Raw genomic sequence first — 24,165 nt, forward strand, 5'->3', positions numbered from 1 at the left:
GTGGACCATCCTCTTAACAGTATCCTGATGGCTATTCTTAGAGGCCACTTGATCACCGCGAGACCTCATATATTCCCGTTGATGTGGGAAACCGAATCACCTGATAGTACATCGAAGGCACCACTTTCATCTCATGGATCCACCTCCTCCCCAATATCGCATTGTATTGGGAGTTGGCATCTACCACCATAAATTGAGAGAACACCGTCACCGGACCTATCGTCACGGGCAGCAAAAGTTCTCCCATAGGTTCCGTGACGCTCCCATTAAACCCATACAAGTTGGACCGTGGCTGCCTAAGCAGGCCCGGGTCAATCCTCATCTCATCTAAAGCTCCCCTGAATGGCAAGTCCACTGCACTGCCACAATCAATCAACACCCTTTTGACCATATAATTGCCCATCGCCACGGTAATTATCAACGCGTCCTCATGGGGAGTATCGACAGCTCTAAGTTTCGCGCAGGAAAACACAATCATATCCCCTCCCTCCACTGACATTGCACTGGACCGCGGACCTCTGATAGACTCATTGATCTGTTATATACTTGACGTTCTTCTCACCTTATCTCTGTGCGCATTATGGCTCAGAACTTCCCCACTGAAAATCACATTAATGGTTCCCAATATCCTCCCTTGAGCTGGTCCCGGCTCCTCATTCGGAGCCCCCACCACAAACTCCCTCATCATCCCCTTCTCCACCAACCTCTGAACCAACCATTTTAACGCATAACAATCATTAGTATCATGGTTGCGTACCTAGTGGTACCCACAGTACGGCTTATTCGGCATCTCAATCGGTGTACTCCGCGGTCCCTCATACCCCTAGACGTTCTTTATCAGAGGCAATATCTCACTCAACGACCTGTTCAAAGGCGTACGTTCAATCTAGCGGTATGGTTTTCTTTCCTTTCGTTCTCTCCACACTCCCTCTCTGCTCCTTTCCGGGCGCGATGAGTATCCGCAGTACCCTCTCGCCCTCTATCCGACGATTCTGTCTTCCCGCGATCCCCCTCCTTTTCAACAGACGGCACTGCCTTCACTGACCTTTTCGACTCTTTATGCATTGTATCCTCATATCTAATGTACTTTTCCACCCGTGGATACAACTCGTGCAAGGTTGCAATCTCATTCTTTGCCATGGATTGATGGACCCCCGTTCCTGGTCGCAGACCCCTTTCGAATGCTATCACCGCCGTCCTTTTATCCAAATTCTCTACCTTCAAGGTCTCGGCCTTGAAGCGACATAGATACTCCCTCACCGACTCCGACGACCTTTGCTTGACATTAAACAAGGCCGCGATGTCCACCACCCGCCTCTTTTGATGAATAAAATGGTCTATAAACGCTTGCTCCAACTCTTGGAAGTTAGTGATGCTCTTCAATGGCAACCTATAGTACTAGTCTGACGCTCCCCCCTTAAGGCTAGCTGGGAACATCATACACCTCAACCCATCATACCGCGCCTCCTGCCAGAGTGGCATTTGTTGCCTAAAATGGTGAATATGATCTACTAGGTCTCCCTTACCGTCGTACCTTTCAAACCTTGGTTGGTTGAACCGCTTCGGTACCTCCGAAGCCCATATCACATCCGCCAGTGGAGTGTGGTTCAGGCCGGCCACCACCTAACTCGCCGTGCCCATTTGGGTTTTTGCTTGTTGCAGATTCGCCTCTCGGTCGTTGTTTAGCATTTCTTGCACTTGCTCCATTGTGAGACCTGTCACTGGATTCTCGACGAGGTCCGGCCCTTCTTCTTAGCTGTTTGACCCCTCACCCCCCTCTTCTCTCCCTTCTTCCTTCGCCACTTCTCTTTCTTTTCTCAAGGCGTCGTTCTCCTCTCTCAGTCTCGCGATCTCTTCCTACATCAATCTTGTGTCCTCTGAGGCCGACTCCACCTCTGCCTCCTCCCTCTAATCTCCCACTTCATTGCTCACAACTTCTGCCTCCAACCCCGGCACCACCACCTTTCGCGGTCAGCCTACCTTTCTCTTTCTTACTATCACCATTCCCTTTTTGCTTTTTACTCTTTCCCCACAGACGGTGCCAAATGTTGTATCTCACTCCTCACTCTCTCTTTTCTTCTCTTTTCTCTAGGTCTCGCCTCCTTTAGATCATGCCTCCCTTTTCTCTCTCCCTACTCTCTCTTTTTATATCACTATTCCCTCTCATCTCAGCCATCCATCTATTTCTTCATCTCGCGGCCTTTTGTCCTCCACGTGTAGGGTTGCCGTACAGGAACTAAGTATCTTCGAACTAATCCTGTGCTCCACCGCTCCGCAGCATGCGTTGCTTCGGGTCCATCTCACCGTTGATCTATGACACCTCAAATTGTACCACTACAAAACCGAATTTTTTAAGTCCAAATAAATGACCCCGCCATGTTGTCCTGGAGACTGCCCGAACGACCCCGCCATGTTGTCTAGCAAAAAACCAAGAGTTTTGTCTCAAACGACACGCGCAGACCACTTGAGTGTACACTCAAACTACATCGTGAGATCGTTTGAGTGTACATTCAAACTACATGGCGAGATCGTTTGAGTGTACACTCAAACGACATGGATAAACCGTTTGAGTATATACTCAAACGACATGGCGAGACCGTTTGAGTGTACACTCAAATTACCCGAGGGATTCATTATGGCGAGACCGGTTGGATTGGTTGTTGGGCCTGGGCTTTGATGGCAAATTTATAATATAGCAAACTTGTAATATTTCTTTTTTTTTGGGTGATTGCCTAATCCAATTTGATGAGTGCCAAATACTGGACCCTTATCTATTTATATTTTTTATTCGACCATTCATGTATCCAGGCGATAATCAAAAAATATATAAATATACGTACCGGCGGTACAGTTAAAAGAGTAATATTCAAAACTTTTATGTTTGACACATTGATTATAACTTGTTGCGCAAAGTAGACGACATATTTTCATTCACTGATGGAAAATCCAAATTTTAAAGACCACCATACCAAGGCTCACTTTAGTCTGAAGGAGAATTTTTTGTTTAGGCTAACATTGATCTGATAAGATCTAATGTAGGTCCTGAAATAATATTTTACCGATTTCTACTAAAAGCACACAGGATATTTATATACGAGTGTCAGGTCAGGAAGTCCACAAGGTTCATGATCAGGAGTCAATCTCAATCCGTGTCTACTAAATCCATGCTATAGAATATATTTATTATGGTGGCAATGTGGCATTATGTAATGGGTACCCCTTACGTAATTATCATTGTATAAGTGACGATCCAGAGCAAGTATGCGCAGTATCATCCTGCCGAATAGAAAAGACGCTCCAAAGGTCAGATTCAAAACTCTAGTTGCTCAAGCTACATGGTGCAAACAATGATGTGCCCTATCTTGCACAGATACAGCGTGTATACAAGAAATGGAGTGTCCGGCTTCCAAATTGAAGTACCCATGCAACAGAGGTTACCCAGGTCACCAGGTGGCCAAATGCTCCGCAGTTTCTAGTTGCACAATATACATGAATGCATTAAGGCTTAAAAATGTTCTAACAGAAAAACAATTGCTCAAGAATAGCATTGACCTTGCTTTAGTAACTAGCACAGTTGAAGAGCTGTTATAGCATCCCAAGTTTGGGTAATAGTGGCAGTAAGGGGTAAAAGGATTTAGACAGTTGCATGTTCAGAAAATAGAATAGTAAGATACCACAATACCACATTGTAAAAGCGCTTGGGAGCAAGGTCCAAAATATTGCCGATATATCCAATATATCGCCGATATATCTCGGTAAATTGGTACACCGATATTGATATTTCCGATATATATCTACCGAATATTGAATCTTTTTTTTTCCGATATATATCAGAATTTCCGATATAAAATTTTATATTGCTGATATAATCAATATTTCCAATATAATCGATATATATTGGTTGAATTTTTGACCATTTTAAAATATAAATCCAATATTTCAAATATATTTTCGATATATATCTGATATTTCCGATATATCCAATATTTTAAATAGTTTGGACTGGTTACCAAAAAAATAGATATATTCAAAATATCCGATATATATCGGTTTTTGAGTACACCGATATAGTCATCGATATCGATATTTTGGGCCTTGCTTGGGAGTGACTTAACATTGGTCGTCATAGGATGAATGGAGCAGGATAATGAATCCAGTTTGGTCCGAGTGTATGTTAAAGGTTGGTTCCAGTTAGGAACAACTTCAACTCAAACCAACAAGCTGCGCCCTTCTCCAAACAATTCACGAAGATACAACAAATATTCTATCAATATACTTTGGTAGCAAAAGATGTTCAGTAAAACCTCCACCAGTTTCAGCCAAGCTGCATCCACATTAGATGACATAATGACATGTACAAGCTAATAATTGATCCAATCCAGAAGCAGACCTAGCCCAGAATGCATGATTGCACAAAAGCCTATTTATATGAATTAAACTTGCCACATATCCCCACTCCTGAGTAGACTCTAAAGTCTAAACATTTCTTTTAAAATTTGGATCCCCCACATTCTAAAGCTTGAGTCGATTTCATCATACCTCATGCAGTGATCCCTGAATTGGATGACCTTCATTAACGTAGATGGTAAAACATTTCTACCCATCGTGTTCCTCCAAGAACTCAACATCTCAAGTCCTGTACACCCTAACCTACAGAAATTAGGTGATATTGCAGTTTTAATATCACACCAAGCTTTAGTTGGATTTCTAACTAAACTAAACCAAGAACCATAAAAAATTTCTTTTAAGGAAATTTTTCACTCGGCTCAGCATAAACCTAAAAAATCCGTACTGAGGGACACTGTTTATAATTGCAACACTGCCACTCAGCACTCATTATATGCCCAAAACAAAGTTACCCACACCAGCTATAATTTAACATTCACTTACTAAAATCCAACACCTAACTAACTAAATAACAAAGAGATGATGCCTATATGCGTACCTCTGTTGCCGCCTCTGGAACGGTAAAATTTCACTCAGCCTGAAGGAAATCCCTACAAACCCCAGTAAAGACATCAATAACACCTCCATGAATCAAAATAAAATAATCCTACCACTCATACCAAGGAGGCCACCCCAGTTCGCACTCCGTCTAACACTGTAGAAACTACTAATTCATAGAAGCCAAAGCCAACTCAACTACTTCATCAAAACATGACAAAAAAAATAACTCCCTTAAGAGTTATTTCTATCCTTTCATGCAGGTGCCATAAGCGTGTCTTAGCCATATCCCAGTATTAATACATTCATACAAAACCTATAATTAAAAATAATGTGTCAGATATGTGTCACGTATACCGACATGTCTTAGTGTCGGACACAACACTCGCACATATTGTATGTGATATACCTAAACTTTTGGTATTTTGCCAAGTCAGACACTTCATTTCTGTATAGGATACAGACACACGTATCTGTGTCAATGTAACTGAGTACAAAACTTTAGTCCTGAAGCTGGTTTAGTATAAAACAGCTATCTGGTCCTAGAGCTTATATGAAAAGGCACAGGAACAAGATCCCAAGGCAATTTATAGCATTATTAGTACTTATGGGCAAATTAACTACGTAACAAACTGGTGAATTGGAATCCTAATTCTCAATGTATTTATTGTGCACGTACCACAACAAGCAAGTAAAAGACAGAGCAGATAGATCCCCTGTCCCGATATTCACTCCAATCTTTAACAGGGAAAATTACACAGGTAGCTAAGCATATGGTACTTCAGCTAATTCCAGCAGTAATGTTCCTGGAACATTGTTTTCAACGACAAACATTATTTCATAGTTAGGAAAGAAGTCTGGTGTGAACCATTTATAGATATTTGATCGAGGTAGCCTCAAATTCTAACAGTACATGACTTACGGAGGGGAAGAAACAACAAAACTTTTGCAGGTAAACTCTAAACCAGAATCAAGTTGTACAAAGTATTACTCAAGTGAACCTGAGATGCAACAATACTATGATGACTGCAGCAAATAACTTGGAGAAAACATGCTAGCCGCTAGCACCATTCTGAACACGAACTTCAAAGTTCAATGGCCGAGACACTTGTATATACGATTATATGTTCATGAAACCCTCTCCTTTGGATTCCATATGTTTGTATAGTAATGGAAGCTCATCTGAAGGAGAGGAAGATGTTGAACAATGTTGAAGAAAGCGCATGCACCTCAGTGTGCTTTGGCAGAGTACCCAAGACCCTTAAAAGTTAAAACTTAATTTTTTTTTCAAATTTTGAGTTTTTCTACTAACCACCCCTACCTAGGGCTGTCAATGGATCAATTTGGGTCGGATTCTGGAAAATCCACGAACCGATAAGAAAATTGGGAACCCAAAACCAAACTGAACCGAACCAATAAGAAAATTGAGAAGCCAACCGAACCAAACCAAACCAAACCGATAAGATATATTACAAACCGAAACCGAATCAAACCGAACCGAAAACTATAAAATCAATTAAATCCAAAATTAAATCGATTAATTTCAGCCACACAATTGATAAACATATACAAAATTAATTATAAATAAATATTACTAAAATGCCATCTTATCGGTTCGGGTTCATATCGGTTCGGTGGAGGGCAAACCCGAAACCAAACCAATATCTTATCGGTTCAGTTTCGGGTCAGTGGAGGGCAAACCCAATTACCAAAACCCAAACCATTTTTTATCGGTTTGGTTATCGGGTTATCGAAACCCATTGACAGCCCTACCCCCACCAATCTTTGTCAAAGGACAACCTTATCATTCATATGGAAAATTGTTCAATTTCAAAAATAAAACCTTCCAATTAAGGTTAATAAGCGTCTGAGGCCTGCCTTAAGCCACTAGGAGGCCTAGCACCTCGAGGTTCTTATGGGTTAGTTTAAAACCTGGTGTTGAAGTATCATAAGACAGAGTGATATGTAGAACACATGGCACACTTAAGTGGCTCACAAACATCAACTGTTCAGCACTAAGGCTGCAGGAAATATAGGGACCAGAAGGATACAGACTGATTCAGATTTATGACACTATTGAATGCATCATATTAAACAGTCAGCCTACACGGATAAGCCCATGGTTATGGAAACAAACCGACCTTGAAAAGAGCGCTTGACAGTGTCACTACAATCAAAGCCAACATCAATTTATCCTACCTAAGTGAAATCCACCGCACGCATGTGTACCAGTAACCGACATGGGTACGAAGTATCCAACCAAAAATTGAGGTATATAAACTTCAGTATAATCGTGTAGCGTCCTACATAAAATACTTATATATATCCTACAAGGGTTTTTTGAAAATCTATAGTGGTGTATGTGACGTCGAGTTCCACTGTTCCAGCAACGAAAACTATATTACATTACATGAAAAATAAGCCGTTAACTTCCAGTACCATGCCAAAATGAAAGAAGTCCCAGACTAGGTAAAACAGAGTTCAATAAGAAGAGACTAAGTTCACAAAAGTTCAGCAACCAAATTGCAAAACATTGAAAATAAAATAAACTTGAAGTTGCAACTATTTGGTAATTTTTAAAACTTCCACAGATTAGTACGTGAAACCCCCAACTAAATAATAATGCAACCACCTTAATGCTCAGATTAGTACGCTCCAGAAAGCCTTTTATGGTCGTTACAACTAAACAAGCCCATTTTAAATAACTACCTCGCTTCTCTTGGCTTTAATAGTTCCAAGTTGAACTTACTAACATTTATCTTGGCTCAACTTATTCAATTACTAACACAAAAGTTAGATGTGAGGTACTGAGGCTTAAGATGTCACAAGAGCACATAACAAAAATCTTAACGTAATCACTCGGACAAAAAGCAGGAAAAACAACAACAAACTCTTTCAAGAAAAGAACATATGACAATATTATATCCACAACACAGATATACCATCAAAACAGTCGACTAAGTCAATTAAGAACTAAAAGTAATGGCCAAATATCAGTCAAATATCCCACATCTTTACTAACAACTTAAACATGACCATAATACTAACAAACTCAAAATAGTACTTCCTTTGCAGACCATGTAAACAGGTCAATAAGATTCAATTACCTAGCCAAGAACCTAAAGATTAGACGACTCAAGCGCCTCCAACATCAACTTTGTCTGATCACGAACCAAGTCAAGGCACTGTATGTATGCCTTAGTCTCAGCAATCATAACAGTCTTCCATCTCTGATCCAACTCCTTTGCATTTGCATTCCCAACCAAATCCCATCCATTCTTCAAGAAAACCTCTCCCAACTCCTGTGGCGGCTTAATCAAATGACCCTGCAGTGTTGATGCATTCAAGTACAGGTACCCAGATCCATTCCCATTATCTTCCGCTTCCGCTTCCACCATCGGAGTATCACCCTTCTTCTGCAAAGCCACACCATTAGCACTTTTCTGTCTCTTCCTCTTCTTCCCATCTTCCACAACCGAATCACCCGCACCATTATTCCCCGCATCAACAACGCCACCACTCTTCTCACCCCAAATCTGCTTCGACAGTTCAAACAACTTCACCTCATGAGGTTTCGTAAACCCCCCACTACTACTCTGATACTTCTGTTTCAACCTCTGAAGCTTACTCTTCAACTGATCTCTATTCGCATCAGCATCTAATCCCTCCTTAATAAAATCAAGAAACCCAGTTAAATCACTACCCGCATTCTTCCCTTTCTTCTTAAACTCAATCAACCCCTTCAATATCACAGTCTCATCATTCTCACTCCAAAGTTTCGCAGACGCATTCTTCTTATCCTTATCTTTATCGACATCCCCTTTTTTCTTCTCTTCCTCAAGTTCAGACACTTTCTTCTTCTTCCTCTCCTTTCTAGTATCCTTATCACTACCACTCTTGTCTTTCTTAGCAACAAGTGCAAAGACAGTTGTGTTTGTCGAAACGGGCTTTTTGGGTTTTGAGGAGGAATCAGTAGTCATGGGTTTTGAGGAAATGGGTTTCACAGTAGTAGTAGTAGTAGTAGTTTCAGTAGTAGTACGAGGTGCAAGCATGTGTTTAACTGGTACATCATCATCATCATCATCATCTGACTCAGAACCACCAGAGTCAGACTTGTTTTCAGACTCAACTTCTTCTGAGTCTGAGTCTTGTTCGTCAGACTTGGGTTTGTTTGAAGATGGGTTTTGTGTTTCTTCTTCTTCTTCAGAAGATTCTTCGTGTTTTTGAGTTTCTTCTTCAGAAGAAGAAGGGGAAGGGGGTTGTTCTAGTGGAGCTGGGCGTTTTTTGGCCATTTTTAAGGTGGATTTGAGATGAGAGGAAAAAAATTAAGTGTAAGGGTTTTGGAGGAGGAGAGGAAGAAGGGGTTTTAAAGATAGAAGAGGAATTTTAAATAGGGAGAGATTTTAGGGTTTTGTGTGAGAATAAAGTTGTACAGCTGGGAATGTTTAATGGGTGAACAAGAGAACTGATTATGTAGTCTCGGGACTTTGGAACTGGGTATTATAGATCAATAACAAAGCTTTTCACATCTCATTCAGCAATCAACGGTGTGTTATGAAACAATATTAAAACTCGGAAGTTGAAAAAAGATATTCTAAGTACAATGAAACTACGTTTGTTTCTAAACGTGTTTAGAAACTATTATTGCTAATGTTAATAACAAGAAAACACGTTGATGCTTCTTTCAACTGCCAAGTCTTCAAATGTTACTTGTTTAATCCCTTGTGTAAGGGACATTCCATCAATCACGTGATGCGGACACACAATGACTCCCCCAGCATAACCCAACTCCTAAACACACTAACACTAACAACACTTGCATGCTCAACAACACTCGCGCACTCAATGACATTCGCATACTCAGCAGATCGGTGACTCGTCACTCGACTTCATTTCATAGCATCATCACCTGCTACTATCATCATTACTAGTTTATCCTTAAGCCCCATTATAGCCTTACATCATCATTACGGAGAACACCATCATTACATCCTATGCTAACTCAGATAGACCTACAACTATTATCCATACGCCTCTCATAGGTACATGTCATCTATCTCGACCGCACATCTGTACTCATTAATACACGTGTCGTACTCGATACTCATCCTCAATGACTATAAAAGCCACCCATTAGAGCTACGTGTGGCTTGATTCCAAACTCACTGACACAGTGCTGCTGGATACGTAGGCATCTTCTTACTTATGAAGAGCAACCATTAACACTACTCCAAGCCACCCCAACTTGATTATTTATATATAAGAGCTAAGAATTAATTCCTAATCCTTGATGTAAATTTAGACATTTACATTTGGCGTTGTCCGTAGGGATCGTCACTTTTGATCTCATCTGAAGATCATCGTTCAAATTAAACAACATCTCCAAATTCAAGCGTTCATTCAAGATCATCAATGAAGCAACGACTAAGTTTTTCTCTATTTCTTTCTTTCTTCCCTTTTTTTCTTTTTTTTACAAATTTAATTTGTTTTCTCATGAACAATGACATGACACTCCAGTCTTTGCAATGCTTGGCTATTGAGGACTTGGTTTTAATCTATACCTTCAGAAACTCAAATCCAAAACTCACATGCTGAGCGTCTTTACAATGACCTCATCAACGCATACATACAAAACCCAAGTAGGGCCACGACCTGTCACTTGGTACTCTACTACATACTATCTTTGATAATTGAGGTATAAATTATGGTCAAACCGCCAAACCCTCACCAAGTTAAGCCATAGTAAATACAGGAATGTCATAAGTCAATCAGGGCAAAACATCTATATTTCATCATCTTCATTTTTACTCATACAATATGAAACCTTTACTAACTACTATAAACATTTTTCATGGCATAACCTGATACACTGTAGATCAATACAGCAGTTTCCAATTGCTAGGGGTTTGATTTTAATCTATATATTCAACTGTTCACATCCTTAAACTCAAGAAGACCAATGACCCAACTCTTGGTACCATACGCTTAACGCCTCCACAACGGCTCTAACAAGCACTACATTGCAAACAATACTACACACTTGAAGGATAGATTAAAATCACACTATCTAAGTGATCAAAGCACAACACCTCACATTCTATGTTGAGGGCTAACAGACGCACCTACAGCCTATAGTGAGGCACTGTGGATTCGACTGTTCCTCAGCACACTGAAGGCTACCACCCTTTTCTTTTACATTCGTTCAATCGAACTAGCCGACCATGCGACAACAAGTACTCAACAAACAACAAACAGATTGGACAACTATGTCATTTGTAAATAAGCAAAGATTATTTTATCAGGCACATATAGAAGACACAGAAGTTCTCATATTATCCATAACATCATACACTTTCTGATTACATCTCTCAGCTCATGTCTTGCAGATTACAAGTCACTCCCTCACTCTCCACAAACACTGAGGGCTCGTATCATCTGAATCAGAAGTTGAAGATTCTCCCGCGATCGTCGGCATACATCACCAGGTCTAACAACACAAAACGGCCACCCCGTATTCATCCCAGACTCAACCGCATCCCGACGACCAAGTATCCCAGCAAGCCAGCAACAAGTTAAAGTTGTTGCTAGCCTCAGACAACTCTCTCTGACCCTGAGATCGACCCAAGGAAACCAGGCATAACAACACAACCTGCTCGAGGCAAATTACTAGGAGCTGTGAAGTCAACCCCACACCCGATGCCGCCATCACACTAGACAAGGCGTCACCAAAGTGAAGACATCCATCCCCTGCCGGTGTCCCTCTGATTTCCTCTCAAAGCACACCGGCAACCATCAAGACAAAACTTCTAAACAACCGAGTCAAAATGACCTACTGCAGCCGCCATTCCACCAACGGCCCAGCCACAATAAGGCCATCTCTTCCCCGATCGCTCCAAACCTTCCCCAGCACAATCGTAGCCTCGCTCCATCTGAAGAACCATACATCGATGATCAGATGCCCCTAACCACCCCCATAGGGTCGAAAGCAAAAACATCAGCTACCAACGCCACGAGTTTGCTATGCATTAGCAAGTCTCCCCCCACAACCACCACCGGCATCAAGGCAAACAATTCCCTCCACCATCTCTTCCACCAACAAACCACCATCTCCCAAAAACCTAAAAAAAACCCCACCACTTGATACAAACTCCCACCGACATAACCATAATGTTACCTCTTTTTCTTTCTCATCTCTCAACAGCACTACAAATAAACTACTACAACAACTACCTTACCCACACTTCAACACCAGTCACAATACAAGTCCAAGAATTCCAAACATAAACCGGATAAAAGACGAAATAGAATAACAAATAAAGAAAATACATTAGCAAATTTTGGCAAAATTTCTACAAGTACGCAAATGACAATGACTTCAGATACCATTTTATATAAGCAAGCTCACTACCTCCCAACCCTCCGATCTACATCAGCTTCAAGGGCCATGATTTCAACAAAATATATGCAGAATCTCAACCACATATGTCAAGTCCAATTTTCTTGATCTTCTTATCTCAACATGCCATCTATGACCCTCCCCTCTCTAAGGACAGCTCACTGATCAACTCCTAAATGTGCATTTTATTACCCTTATAATACTACATTACAATCTTTCTTACATTTAATGAAAAGACAACTCATAGCTTTTATTGCTTTTTTCAAGTTACAAAGAAATTCAGACCATTTATCATAAAAGCTGCGTCTTAGCACCAAAAGAAGCATTAATCACGCTTATTATGAAGACCAGAAGCTGATATGAAAAAGTGTTGAAAAAGTCAAAGGTCAAAGGTCAAAGTCAAAGGTCAAGGTCAAAGCCCTTAACTCAGAATACCAGAGATGGAGCCCTTAGCACTAAATATGGCATTCTCCAAAACCTATCTTGATCAAGAAAAAATCAAAAAGCAAAAGAAAAAAGCAAAAGCATAAAGTGAAGGGTGAGGCGTCTTAAATGTAATAGAGAAAGGCAAATCAGTTATTTGCATAAAGTAAGGGTATATAAACTAAAAGTGAGGAAGAGAGAAGACATCTATTGCATTTAGGGTCCAAACCAATTAGTTTGTAGGAGTAAAGAATGCACCTAGACTTAATCTAGTGTCATGTAGGATTTAATTTCTAGTCTTTTTTTCATTCAAGTTATTTACTTTATTGTTCTTCATTTCAATCTTGTTATTTGCTTTTATATTTCAATCAATCAATCTTCTTTTTGTTGTTCTTTGTTTCAATCTTCATTCCAATCCTTTCTTTCAAGTTTTTGTCATTTAAATCCTCAAAATAACTTAAGTTTTCAATGTTCTTCATAAACTAAACAAGTTATAAACTAAGAGTCTACCTTCTTCTCTTCAACTCCTAACATTCAAACTCTAAACAATCTAGGATGAGCCACATCAAAATCTTTAAGATATTTCAAACTATACATACTTCAAATGGCAACGCCATCATGGATTGAAGGAGCAAGAGTGCTTGGTTGAGCATCTAAGGAGGACGCACTATTCTCACATTTCCATTTCTTATTTTCTTAATTTTCGTCGTTTTTTGTTACTGACTTACTTTTCTGCAAACCCAGGTTCAAGATCAAAACACGAAAGGAGCTGAAGTTGTAGCCGAAATTAAAAAACCGAACACGAGGCCACGTCAGCACACACTACACCATAACAGGCTATTTGCAACGGCAAAAAACCGTTGCTAATAATTTTCGCAACGCTTTTTAAGCGTTGCAAATATAGCATGGGTAAAGTGTTGGAAATTTTTGCAACGGTTAATAAGTGTTGCAAACAGAAATTTCCAACGGTTATTAACCGTTGCAAATTGAAATTTCCAACGCTTATTAACCGTTGCAAACAGAACTTTCCAACGCTTATTAACCGTTGCAAGAAAAACTTTCCAACGGTTTTTAAGCGTTGCAAATATTATTTGTAACACTTGTTTATACTATTTCGTAGCAACGTTTTTAAATTTGTAACGGTTATGAACCGTTGCTGATGGGTTGCAAATAAAAAAATAATAATTTCTCATATTTCCCTAAACACCAAAAACACCGAACACCAAAAAACACCAAAAACATTTCAACCCAGATGCCTTCAACTAAGATAACATATATTTAAGAGAACCTAAAAAATATATCAATGCTTGTCAAACATTCATTTAGATTATCCACCCTTCTACCCTTCGCTTATACTCAAGTTTCTACAAGAATACCAAGGTCTCATAAAATTTACACCAAAACAATAGTACTAGTAGCCTTAGCTCATTTGACCACCACACAGGTGCTGCAATACTTCGGAAGTTCAGATCCTTGAAATCTAGGCATATCCAAGGATTCATGACCTGGATGAAAAGAAGAAAGAAAAAGAAAGTAAATGTGCATAACATAAAAACATATCCATAGAATCCAAATGGTAGTGCAAATTAGTGTCGATTTATAGCAAAAACGTTGGGCCAATTCTAATTATGGTTCATAAATCAATAAAGGTTCTTCAGTTCAACCATGCAAAATATGCACATTCATCTTGAAGGCCAACAAAATAGACGAACAGACGATGTACTGTACGTTAAAAGCTTCACTCGCATAAATCAAATGTAAGTCTCTATCTACATAAATTTGGACTTCACCACTCACCATAACAGACTTGAATGTGCCAAGAACCAGAAAATTTCTTTCAACAAGATAACTAAGAATGCAAATTTGGTCTAAAATGTAATGATAACAAATATTAAGATAACAAGATTAAGATACTTGTGGACAACAAAGAATAAGATAACAAATAAATCCTAGGATACCTACAAGAGTTTCCCTAAATTCAAAAACACTTTTTTTTATGATACCTACTCCTTTAATTTAAGATTTTTTTAGCGATGTAGTTCTCTCTGTGAAGCTATAATAACTCGCAGAAATAAGAAATTGGACACCTGAGTTATTTTGTAGGACATCATATGGAATTAAAAGTACATATCTTAAGATACATCCTAAATGATGATACCAGTAAGAAAATCCGAGAATCACAATATATTCACATCCAAAATAGTTGTACCTGAAACATTGCAACTGTCAAGAGTTCGAAGGAGTCCCTGCGGGGATTTTGCAGCAAGTTCAGCAGCTTCCTTGTACTTTGTCTGAGAGAACAATCCTTGGAACCGTTGGACAACCTGATGTATGAAAACGATGAAGAACATGTAAACTGTGATGGCCAAAGAAAATATATAGCATGTGACATACAACATTCATGACCACGATCACTGTGAATCACTTATTCGGACAGTTAAAATCTTGGTTTCTTTGTTACTTTTGTGTTTTCTTATGAAATATCTAGTTGAACACTTAGCTAAAGTTTAAATTAAACGTGTGCTACCATTATAATACATATATCATTTCTCCCATGTGAGAAGGTGGACACACTTCTCACAAATGATGCCAACAGAAGTTCTGCTTCTTAGCCAAAAAAGGGGGCTGTTGTACTTTAGACACTATATAAAGGTCTGCAAACCCTAGATTCTTGGATAATTAAAAAATCATATACAAAGGCTACTCAAACGTATCCACCTACCAAGTTTTCAGCTCCAGGAAGATTTCCTCTTTTAGCAAGATTAACGAAAGCTCCGTGTTGTTTAGTCAGAATATCATCGATAACATCCATTTATACAATCTTCCAATTGCCTTTTATAGCATAACGGGTAAGCTTATAAAACATACTTGACCACGACAAAAGGCACTATTGTTGCCTGGTTAACGATGGCAAGTAACACCTGCCCTCGCCGACAACAAAGATAGAATCCTCCTATTGATGATGCCTCGATGTCAAAAATATAGGATCTCGATCGATTCGATTTCGTAAACCTGCGGTAGCGATCTCAAATCGTAAACAAATAGAAGTTCAAGTTTTGTGATCACATATATCAAACCGTACTTGTGGGATATCTGCAAGAGAAAAACACTAACGATTTAATAATTGCATCAAATACCAAAACCATGTACAAGAATTACCACTTAAAAAGTTACCCGCATTGCCACCGGGAAGTCATCGAAAAAAATCTGTGGGAAGAACAGATCTGCTTGTTTCTTTGTAAAAAGCGGGTTTACCCGCCAATTAAATCGAAGAATTGATACGTAAAAAGTAATCGAAGGTTCGGGAAATGGTGAAAAGGAAGAAGGCAAAATAAAAAATTTCTACGGGAGTAGTGATCACTGATCAGCTACAAAGACGGTACACTCTCTTCTCCAAATCTATCATTAACAGTCCAGTTTTCCTCAATAAAAATCTTAGATAACACAATAACATTATACCCATTAGTTCAAAAATCTGCTATATCTTTGTCAAAAATATATCTATATCAGTCTCTGTAAAATTAATACCAACATGAGTAGTAACATTTTTTTATCTTCTCAAAAGAATAATAACTGCATAACATAGGTTAGGTTAGCAAAGACCTAAGGAACACCCCAGAAATAATCACATACACCAAAGCTAGTAAGGAACTACCCCTAATTACATAATAAACGAGTCCAATTACAAATAACTATGAAATTTTGACTCCATAAATAGAGTAACCCCCTTAACCAATCATACAAATTCTATTTGTCCTTCATCACAATATACAAAATTAAACAACACTCGAATTCTATTACAAATGAAACTATGAAATTTCACCTCCCTAAATAGAATAATTCCCCTTGACCAGTCATACAAAGTCTGCATCACAATCATTCTAAAAGCAAAAAGATGCGGAGTAGCATGACAGCCAAAGGTCAAATGCACCGTAAGAAAAGAAGTAGAACCATTTTGTTTTATAAACTCTCAAAAGAACATATTGAATGACAGGAAAAAAGTACAAGGTAGAAAGAGGTGCCCTAGTACATGTTAACCCAAATTTTAATGAGCGGAGAAAGACAAAGGACAAGTCTAAACAAACTTGGTTGAGCACCAAGTTCAATGACGTGCAATTTTGATGTGAGTTGTCCAGCATTACTAGTCTTTGAGGCAAAACAGATAAGAGTAGAAGGATTCTCATTTCCTGGAACCTGTGTACGACAATGCATGTCCGTATGATTTTAAGCTCATATATTATCAAAACATTGGATTATATACAAACAGAAAACAGACCTCAACATGAATCTAGATAGACAAATCTTTCTATACTGGCGGAAATAAAATCACATGACCCTCAAATGAGGTCAACTCAACATTGGTTCTACAACGTCATCGCAAGTTCAGCAGCTTCCTTGTACTTTGTCTGAGAGAACAATTCTTGGAACCGTTGGACAACCTGACGTATGAAAACGATGAAGAACATGTAAACCGTTGGACAATCTATCATTTTTATGAATTGTGCTAGTGAAAAATATTCACATCAAAGTTTCATATATGCCTAAGTTCCTACTAAAATCATTTATGCAACGGTACCTAATCAAATAGTACGTGCCTGGTTGAATACTATATGACTGCTGATGAACTACTACACATGAGTAACAGCCAACAAACATATTGCCAAGTCGTGACAACTCAAAACTCTAACAGCAAAACAACAAAAGCTCAAGCTCATGACATGATACGTTTATGTAAATTAATCGCTAGCGTGTCTGTGATATCAACTGACACAAACTTTTCTAAGCTAGCTGGCGTATTGAGAACCTCTTGCCGGCAGACATCACACTTCTTGTTTCCTTTGATGCTGAACCACTTCAATACACACGCTTCATGCGTAAGCCTGAGATCACCCTTGCAACTGCACTCCATCTTAAATGTATTTCCTCCTTCACACAATAAAATGAAGCAGATCCTCGCAAGTCGCTTCCTCTTCGAATCTCTTTATCATCAGCTTCCATATCAACATGACAAAGATTATCTGACTTGGCAATGGATGAGGTGCCTGAAGTTGTAAAAGAAAACAGAGAATCAGAAGGCGTCTAGACATTTCAACTAAGTAACAGATAAAAAGATTTCATGAGGCTAGATCTTGAACACCAAAATTCTTTTCCTAAATAGAAGACAATGAGAAGGCTATCATTCAAAAATTTCATGAGGCTGGATCTTGAACACAAAAATACCAAGAAGGATCAAGGAACACAAACTTCTATTGTCTTCTGACCATTTTATCCATCATCTTTGCTCCACTTGGTAAAAGTACTCCGCCAATAGCCTAATATTTTCATAATATTTCTTCTCAAAAGAAATTTTGCTTTTGTTATTCAATTTCCATGTTTTCACTGTTGATAAAGCTAGAGGATAAGAATTAATTAAAGGGTCAATTTTGGGTTGGGTTCAAAATGCCAGTTTGTTTGGACTGGTTACTGTTCCTACAAATCTTGGAGTTGGTTAAAGTGGTTATATAAATTCCCATTATAGTACAGTACTTGCGCTTTTCTTCAAGTGTACTGATTCATGAATCATGAGTACTTTTGGTCCACACCTAGCTAGGTACACTTCACACATGAATATCAATTTAATTATATTTAACTCTTATACATTGGACTATCAACTCTGTTTATCATTGCCTTCTTTGTCCCATATATGGGCCTGACATTTGAGTCTAGCAAGAATAGGGACTCTCACAATTTTCAGTTTGAATTACCAATAGAACAAAGGATTGTTAACTGCATCCCCACAAATTTGATAAACCTCCATTAGTGCACTAGTAATCAGCTCTGATTAAATGAAGTAGAATGTCGGAAACTATAAGGATTAGCACCCCCTACCTCAGTTTCCTGGTTCTGTCCCTAAATGTAGAACATAGTTATGAAGTAGGTGTACTATGAAAGGGCCAAACATCCAAGGACCAGATGTGCCTAGAAGAATTTTATGTAACCAGATCCTTGCTACCAAATCACCGCATCTCAGGTGATTTTGATCCGTACTTTCGCATTAATGTGACCATAACTTGAATTAGATTTGACAAGGTTCACCGTTTCATATGAATAATTAAACTTGTCCAACCTGGTGGACAAGATCTAGATTCTTTATTCTTCCACTTTATAGTAAAATATTTCACACAAATGAACACTACGGCGCTCCCATATCTTGCAAGTAACGTTGATGTAACCGGACTTAGTAACTAGAGTGAGTGTGATGAGTTTATACAAAAACAAGTACCCCTATCAAGTCGCAGACAACATACTTTGTCCATCCAAGCACTGACTCCAAATTAGCTATCTAGAGATGTAGTTTACATCTATCCCTTTTCAGCCTTTTCTAGTCTCATCAAACAAGATGCAAGATCCATAAAATACATAAACCAAGAGGCTCCCTTTACGGCCTTATGGGCAAAAGAGATCCTTCTTAATATACTAGGGGCCAATTAATCCCTCACTCCCGAAAGGAATCCCAAGCACTGTCTATCTTGTCTTTCAGATATTAATCAAAATTGGCCTTACTAGATAAGCTGATATATAAACATATAGCTATATACCATAGCTCATTATAACTTTTAGCCAGCCCACAACTTATTCTACCCATCTTACTGTCTCAAACTTAAAATGGGATCTAAATGAATGAACTTTAATCTTTTTTTAACCAGTGGACATTGAAGGATGATAATATGTGCTTCTGAAAACAGACCTAATGATTTCACTTAGAAGACACATAAAACGACTATCAGATATTATCTTGATCCAGACATCCAGTTTGCTATAAAATTAAGATGTTGGCAAACATATACAATGTTATGTTGTTCTGCAAAGACACATGTGTCTGCTATCGTTGGACACTATAGGCATGGTACTAGATCAATTAAGATAGACAACTAATTTAGATCAGGAAGAGCTTGAATTTTGATGTAGAAGATAAATAAGAACATGAGGTTTGAGATCTGTGTATGAGATTATTTTCACGAAGAATTAGCAGACCAGCAGCTGTAGAAGAAACAACCCAGTCATTTCATATGAAACCAATCAAAAAACAATCCTAGAAACAAAGATGAGTTTTCAGTTGTAAGTGGGAAAATTTTACCTAACTGTAGCATGAAGTGCTTCGCAGTAGCTTCCGGAACTTTTCCATGACGTTGAATATATGCTGATAGATCCCCTCCTCTGCAGTACTCCAACACCAGATGTATTCTTCCAGGACACATTAAACAATAACCACAATCAGCTAAATATAGAGTAGGGACCATCCAACAATACTCACACACGCATACATAAAAACTCTCCTTAAAAAATTCAAAATTTCCAACAATTCTCACACACGCATACATAAAAACAAAAGCCCAGACCCAAATTCACAATTAAAAAAAAATCATACATTTCAAATAAAATTTTACAATAATGTACATACCTCGTGCTTTTCTCTGGATTTCGACAGAACCCGATCTTGTTTTTGCAGGAATCAAGACAATATATACTGGATTGGTCTGTAAACAGGGATCGAGATGATAATTAGTTTTGAGGAGTGTGAAAATTAGTTTTGAGGAGTGGATGATTTTAGGGATCTTGAAATGCGGTGGTGAGAAAGAAAGGAGAGAGAAAATTATGTTTTATATTTCGATTTTTTTCGTTTCCCTATTTCGCAAAATTTTCAAGTTTTTAATTTGTAACACTTTTCCAACGCTTTTTAAGCATTAGCAATTAATTCCGGAAATTCACCCAAATAAAGCAATGCTTTACAACATTGCCAACGCTTATTTAATGTTGGAAACTTACTAACGGTAATAACCGTTGCAAATTAAAAAAAGTGTGTGTTACAAATATCCTATTATGGTGTAGTGACACCAGCACCTGATTATTTCTAGATCTAGTTGTTTTGAGATGTTTATTTGAACTCCAAACCCGATTTTGTAATAAAGTAGTATAAATCAATGGAACTTGTTTGTAATAGCTAGAGATAAAAAGAAAAAAACGAATAAAAATAGAAAATATGAGTTTTGACTGATTATATGGATGAACTTGGGTGAACACTTGGTTGAAGTTCTAAACTTACCAAGAAATTAGAGTTTTCATTGCCTTGGAAAGTTCAAGTGTGCGAGGCAAGTCATGAATCATCGCTCACACACTTTGAATTAACTTAGTAATCAACACTCTAACTAAGTTTAACTCTAGTTAATCTAGCTAGATAACCTATCTTAACTAGTTAATCTATTATATTAGTATAGTATTAGTTTCGTTTTATATTTTGGGACCTTGAAGGCAAAGTTGTTTAATTAACAAAAACCCAAATTATAGGTTTTCTAAGTAGACATTTATTGTAACTTAAAACAGGGTAAACCTCGAAAGGTTGGGTTTGATTTTCATATCATGCGCCAACCGATGTCGCCTTCTCCTCAAGCAGCGTGTAAACACAGTTCAGAGGTAAATTTTAAACCTCCTCGAAGCCCATGTTAGATGATACCTTAACTTGTGTGTTCAAGCATGCTTACGTGATTATTTTAAATTTAATTTCCGTACTGCAATTTATATTCACGCATAAGCCTGAACCTGAGCCACATAACAACCATTAGGAAATCATTCACCAATGTAGTTAAAATCGGAAGTTGCTTGATTATTGAAGCCCTAGACCCAAAAAATGAATTAAAATTAACTAACTAGAGCCCAAAGTATTCACGCTCCTCCAAAAAATGACAAAAATATAGCCACGAGGATTTAGAGTAATCAGTTACCAAATTTCAGTGGACCAACTACCTTCCTTACTCCCCTCCTCCAGATTCATCGTAAGTGAGATTCTTGGTAGCACACCACTTGGTGAAGTGACTACCTACTCTTCTAAGCCGTGTAGTAGAGTCATCATAGTCTCGCGTCCAATTGTTCTTTTGAATAGGGCATAGTAATCTATAGACCAAGCAAATATTTTCAAAAATCCAAAAAAATAAATTTCTACTGTTTGTGCATCATCATTGATTAAGCATTCATGTCTTATCAATATGCATCGCAACCATCATGGAATTACAATGCAAACCCAGAACCTTGTTCTTTTTGCGGTAGTCCTTATCACTGGTTATCTCATTGTCCATCATATACCGAATTTGAGTCTACTACGGGAAATCCTTATGATTACGAACCTCAATTTTCAAACTTCCCTATTACCCCATACACTCACGAGTTTTATAGTCATGCCGACAATTCATGGAGTTCTACCACAAATAGTCAACCACCATTCATATATCCACCTGGTCAGTCAAAGTACGATTTCACCCAAAACCCATTACCATTCTCATCACCATCCATATCAAATTTATATCCCACTACACCATCCATCACATACCAACTATACTAGGAAATGGTCAAGCAAATAATACTAACTCAACAAATAGCAACTACCTTATGTTTTCTCCAATCCGATTGGATCTGAGACTAATATTCTTCCCATCAGTCCAGAACCCAACCGAAAAGAGAAACAAGGTGTTACTATAACAAAGCCAATTGCTAAAGCCTATCCTGGTACTTCTGACCAATCAAATCCCCATCAACCTCCACCTGACTATTGTGTGAGTTCCAAATCTTATGGAGATAACTATATGCTTGAAGTCACAATTTCTCTCACATGTCTTAATGCATCATTACCCATAAATGAGAAATCTCCGGCAGAAGAAACTCAAGAGCATGTATTGGACTCGACACACTTGAAAAATGGCAATGAGAAAATTTATGAAGATCTAGGCAGAGAGGAAAAAGAAATAGAAGTACTTAATTGGAAAAGAGGGAATAAATTCTATGGTGGAAAGTGGGCTTCAATTTAGTTTGGCCGTTAAAGACTTATCGATGGAACAAATTTGTGACATCCTTACTATTGCAGATATGAACCACAATCTTGTGAAAACGCCAAAACTAGATAAAGAATTCTCTGAGTCCTCGAGATCATATGAAAAGCCACCACCCAACCATCACCATCCCAAATTAACACCTCTTGAAATCCAACCTCCATTCATAAAAAATCCACCTATTTCTGAGGACTGCACCACGAAACCATTTCAAAGAAACCTCAAATTCACACTTAAGCCAATTGCCTTGGAGATCATTCATAATTTTCTAAACCTTCCCAATAAAGAGACTTCACCCAATATACAAAGGCAAGAGTCCATCATTTCAATAGTTGAGAAACCTGGTATGTCCTATTCCCCATCATCTGAATCTCATGAAGGACATCTACCACCAACCTTTCACTCTTTTGGACAATTCAAACATGACGGGTTATTGCATAAGTTCCATGATGGGTTACACAAATATTCTCTTATCATTCTGCATCTTACACTCCAAATACATCATTTCATTATGTTTTCATATGTTTTTTTTTTATAAATATTTCCAACCGTTTAGATTATTAGTATATAGTTAACAATATCATCCATCTTATGCATAGTCTTAGGGAATCTGACTTAAAACGACCCCACATATAGTCTTGAGTATCTGACTATAAAAAATTCATATTATGTTTTCTCGATGCATTCTCGATGCATTCCATGGGAGTACATCTTTAAGGTAAATAGACCCTCCTCTTGGAGAGTATGGTTGTAAGTGTCAGAGCCTTAGTCCACGTATATCTCGCATATTCTTTGTAAAACACTTTTTAGTTGTCGTTTGAGTAAATGTGATCCTATGGAGCGAGTATACAATTTTCAATTTCTTTATTTTACATTTCTTTTTCAAAAATAGTTGTTTTTCTCCATTCTCATAATAGATGATTCTCGATACATCAATAGTGATGAGATTTTCCAAAAATAAAACGAGTAATGGATTCCACAAAGACTAACCCATAGAAGTACACAATCTCCATTTTTCTAAGGGCGGTTTGAGGATCAGTTATGTGTTATTAAGGGTCGCCCATATCACCATGCACTTTCTGTCGTAGCTTAAACCATATAGATACCAATTGTCCCTTGCTCACCAACATATTATCACGTCAACCATCAAATACATTCAAACAAGGACAAAGTACCTACAACAATCATTGGTTCCATCCCATTTTAACCAGAACTACCAAAATCCACCAAAGAGACCTAGTTCCACCACTCACTAGTGTCCCATCAGCTAAACTCTTCCATTATGCCTTGCACAGTAAACCCCCAAACACACATAATTGAAGCCACAGTCTGACTGGATAGAGTTCAATAAAGAGCTGACACGAAAGTTGCCTGAGATTACCTATTATGATTTGTTTTCAAAAGCTTAGCGTTTAGAATCACAGCTCTTTAAAGTACGAGTATCTTAAAACATCTCTCTATAGTTTTCAAAACTAGAGGATATAAAAATGAAAATTATACGCCCCGGAGTAACCAAAATGATACCGGATCAACGTATAATTTTAT

The 24,165-nt window shown here is 38.2% G+C and overlaps 2 protein-coding genes and 2 long non-coding RNA genes across 4 annotated transcripts; all 4 read right to left on the reverse strand.

Moving 5' to 3' along the window:
• Positions 1–4,251: 4,251 nt before the first annotated feature.
• LOC147486674 (uncharacterized) lies at positions 4,252–6,625 on the reverse strand. The gene is made up of 3 exons (XR_015201140.1): positions 5,624–6,625; positions 4,946–4,997; positions 4,252–4,650 (listed from the first exon to the last, which is right to left on the reverse strand). It is a non-coding gene; the product is annotated as an uncharacterized LOC147486674 (long non-coding RNA).
• Positions 6,626–7,883: 1,258 nt separating this feature from the next.
• On the reverse strand, positions 7,884–9,382 carry LOC147486675 (putative transcription factor At1g61730). The gene has a single exon (XM_086570905.1). The coding sequence runs from the start codon at positions 9,234–9,236 to the stop codon at positions 8,064–8,066; it is 1,173 nt and encodes a 390-aa protein (XP_086427031.1). The 5' UTR covers positions 9,237–9,382; the 3' UTR covers positions 7,884–8,063.
• Positions 9,383–14,107: 4,725 nt separating this feature from the next.
• Positions 14,108–15,575, reverse strand: LOC147486676 (clathrin heavy chain 2-like). The gene is made up of 3 exons (XM_086573814.1): positions 15,486–15,575; positions 14,973–15,087; positions 14,108–14,268 (listed from the first exon to the last, which is right to left on the reverse strand). Exons 1-3 carry the CDS (start codon positions 15,573–15,575, stop codon positions 14,189–14,191), a joined length of 285 nt encoding a protein of 94 aa, XP_086429940.1. The 3' UTR covers positions 14,108–14,188.
• Positions 15,576–16,068: 493 nt separating this feature from the next.
• On the reverse strand, positions 16,069–17,694 carry LOC147486677 (uncharacterized). The gene is made up of 3 exons (XR_015202577.1): positions 17,533–17,694; positions 17,040–17,202; positions 16,069–16,957 (listed from the first exon to the last, which is right to left on the reverse strand). It is a non-coding gene; the product is annotated as an uncharacterized LOC147486677 (long non-coding RNA).
• Between the last annotated feature and the right edge of the window lie 6,471 nt (positions 17,695–24,165).

The sequence above is a fragment of the Coptis chinensis genome, chromosome 7 (genome assembly GCF_015680905.1).
Source record: "Coptis chinensis isolate HL-2020 chromosome 7, ASM1568090v1, whole genome shotgun sequence".
In the NCBI taxonomy this organism is placed as follows: domain Eukaryota; kingdom Viridiplantae; phylum Streptophyta; class Magnoliopsida; order Ranunculales; family Ranunculaceae; genus Coptis; species Coptis chinensis.

Coding starts and splice junctions, on each gene's coding strand:
- LOC147486675 (XM_086570905.1), bottom strand. CDS start 9,236: ATGGCCAAAAAACGCCCAGCTCCACTAGAACAACCCCCTTCCCCTTCT.
- LOC147486676 (XM_086573814.1), bottom strand. CDS start 15,575: ATGGATGTTATCGATGATATTCTGACTAAACAACACGGAGCTTTCGTT. Junction 15,088..15,485: donor TTCCTGGAGCTGAAAACTTG/GTAGGTGGATAC, acceptor TTCATACATCAG/GTTGTCCAACGGTTCCAAGG. Junction 14,269..14,972: donor TGACAGTTGCAATGTTTCAG/GTACAACTATTT, acceptor CTTTTCATCCAG/GTCATGAATCCTTGGATATG.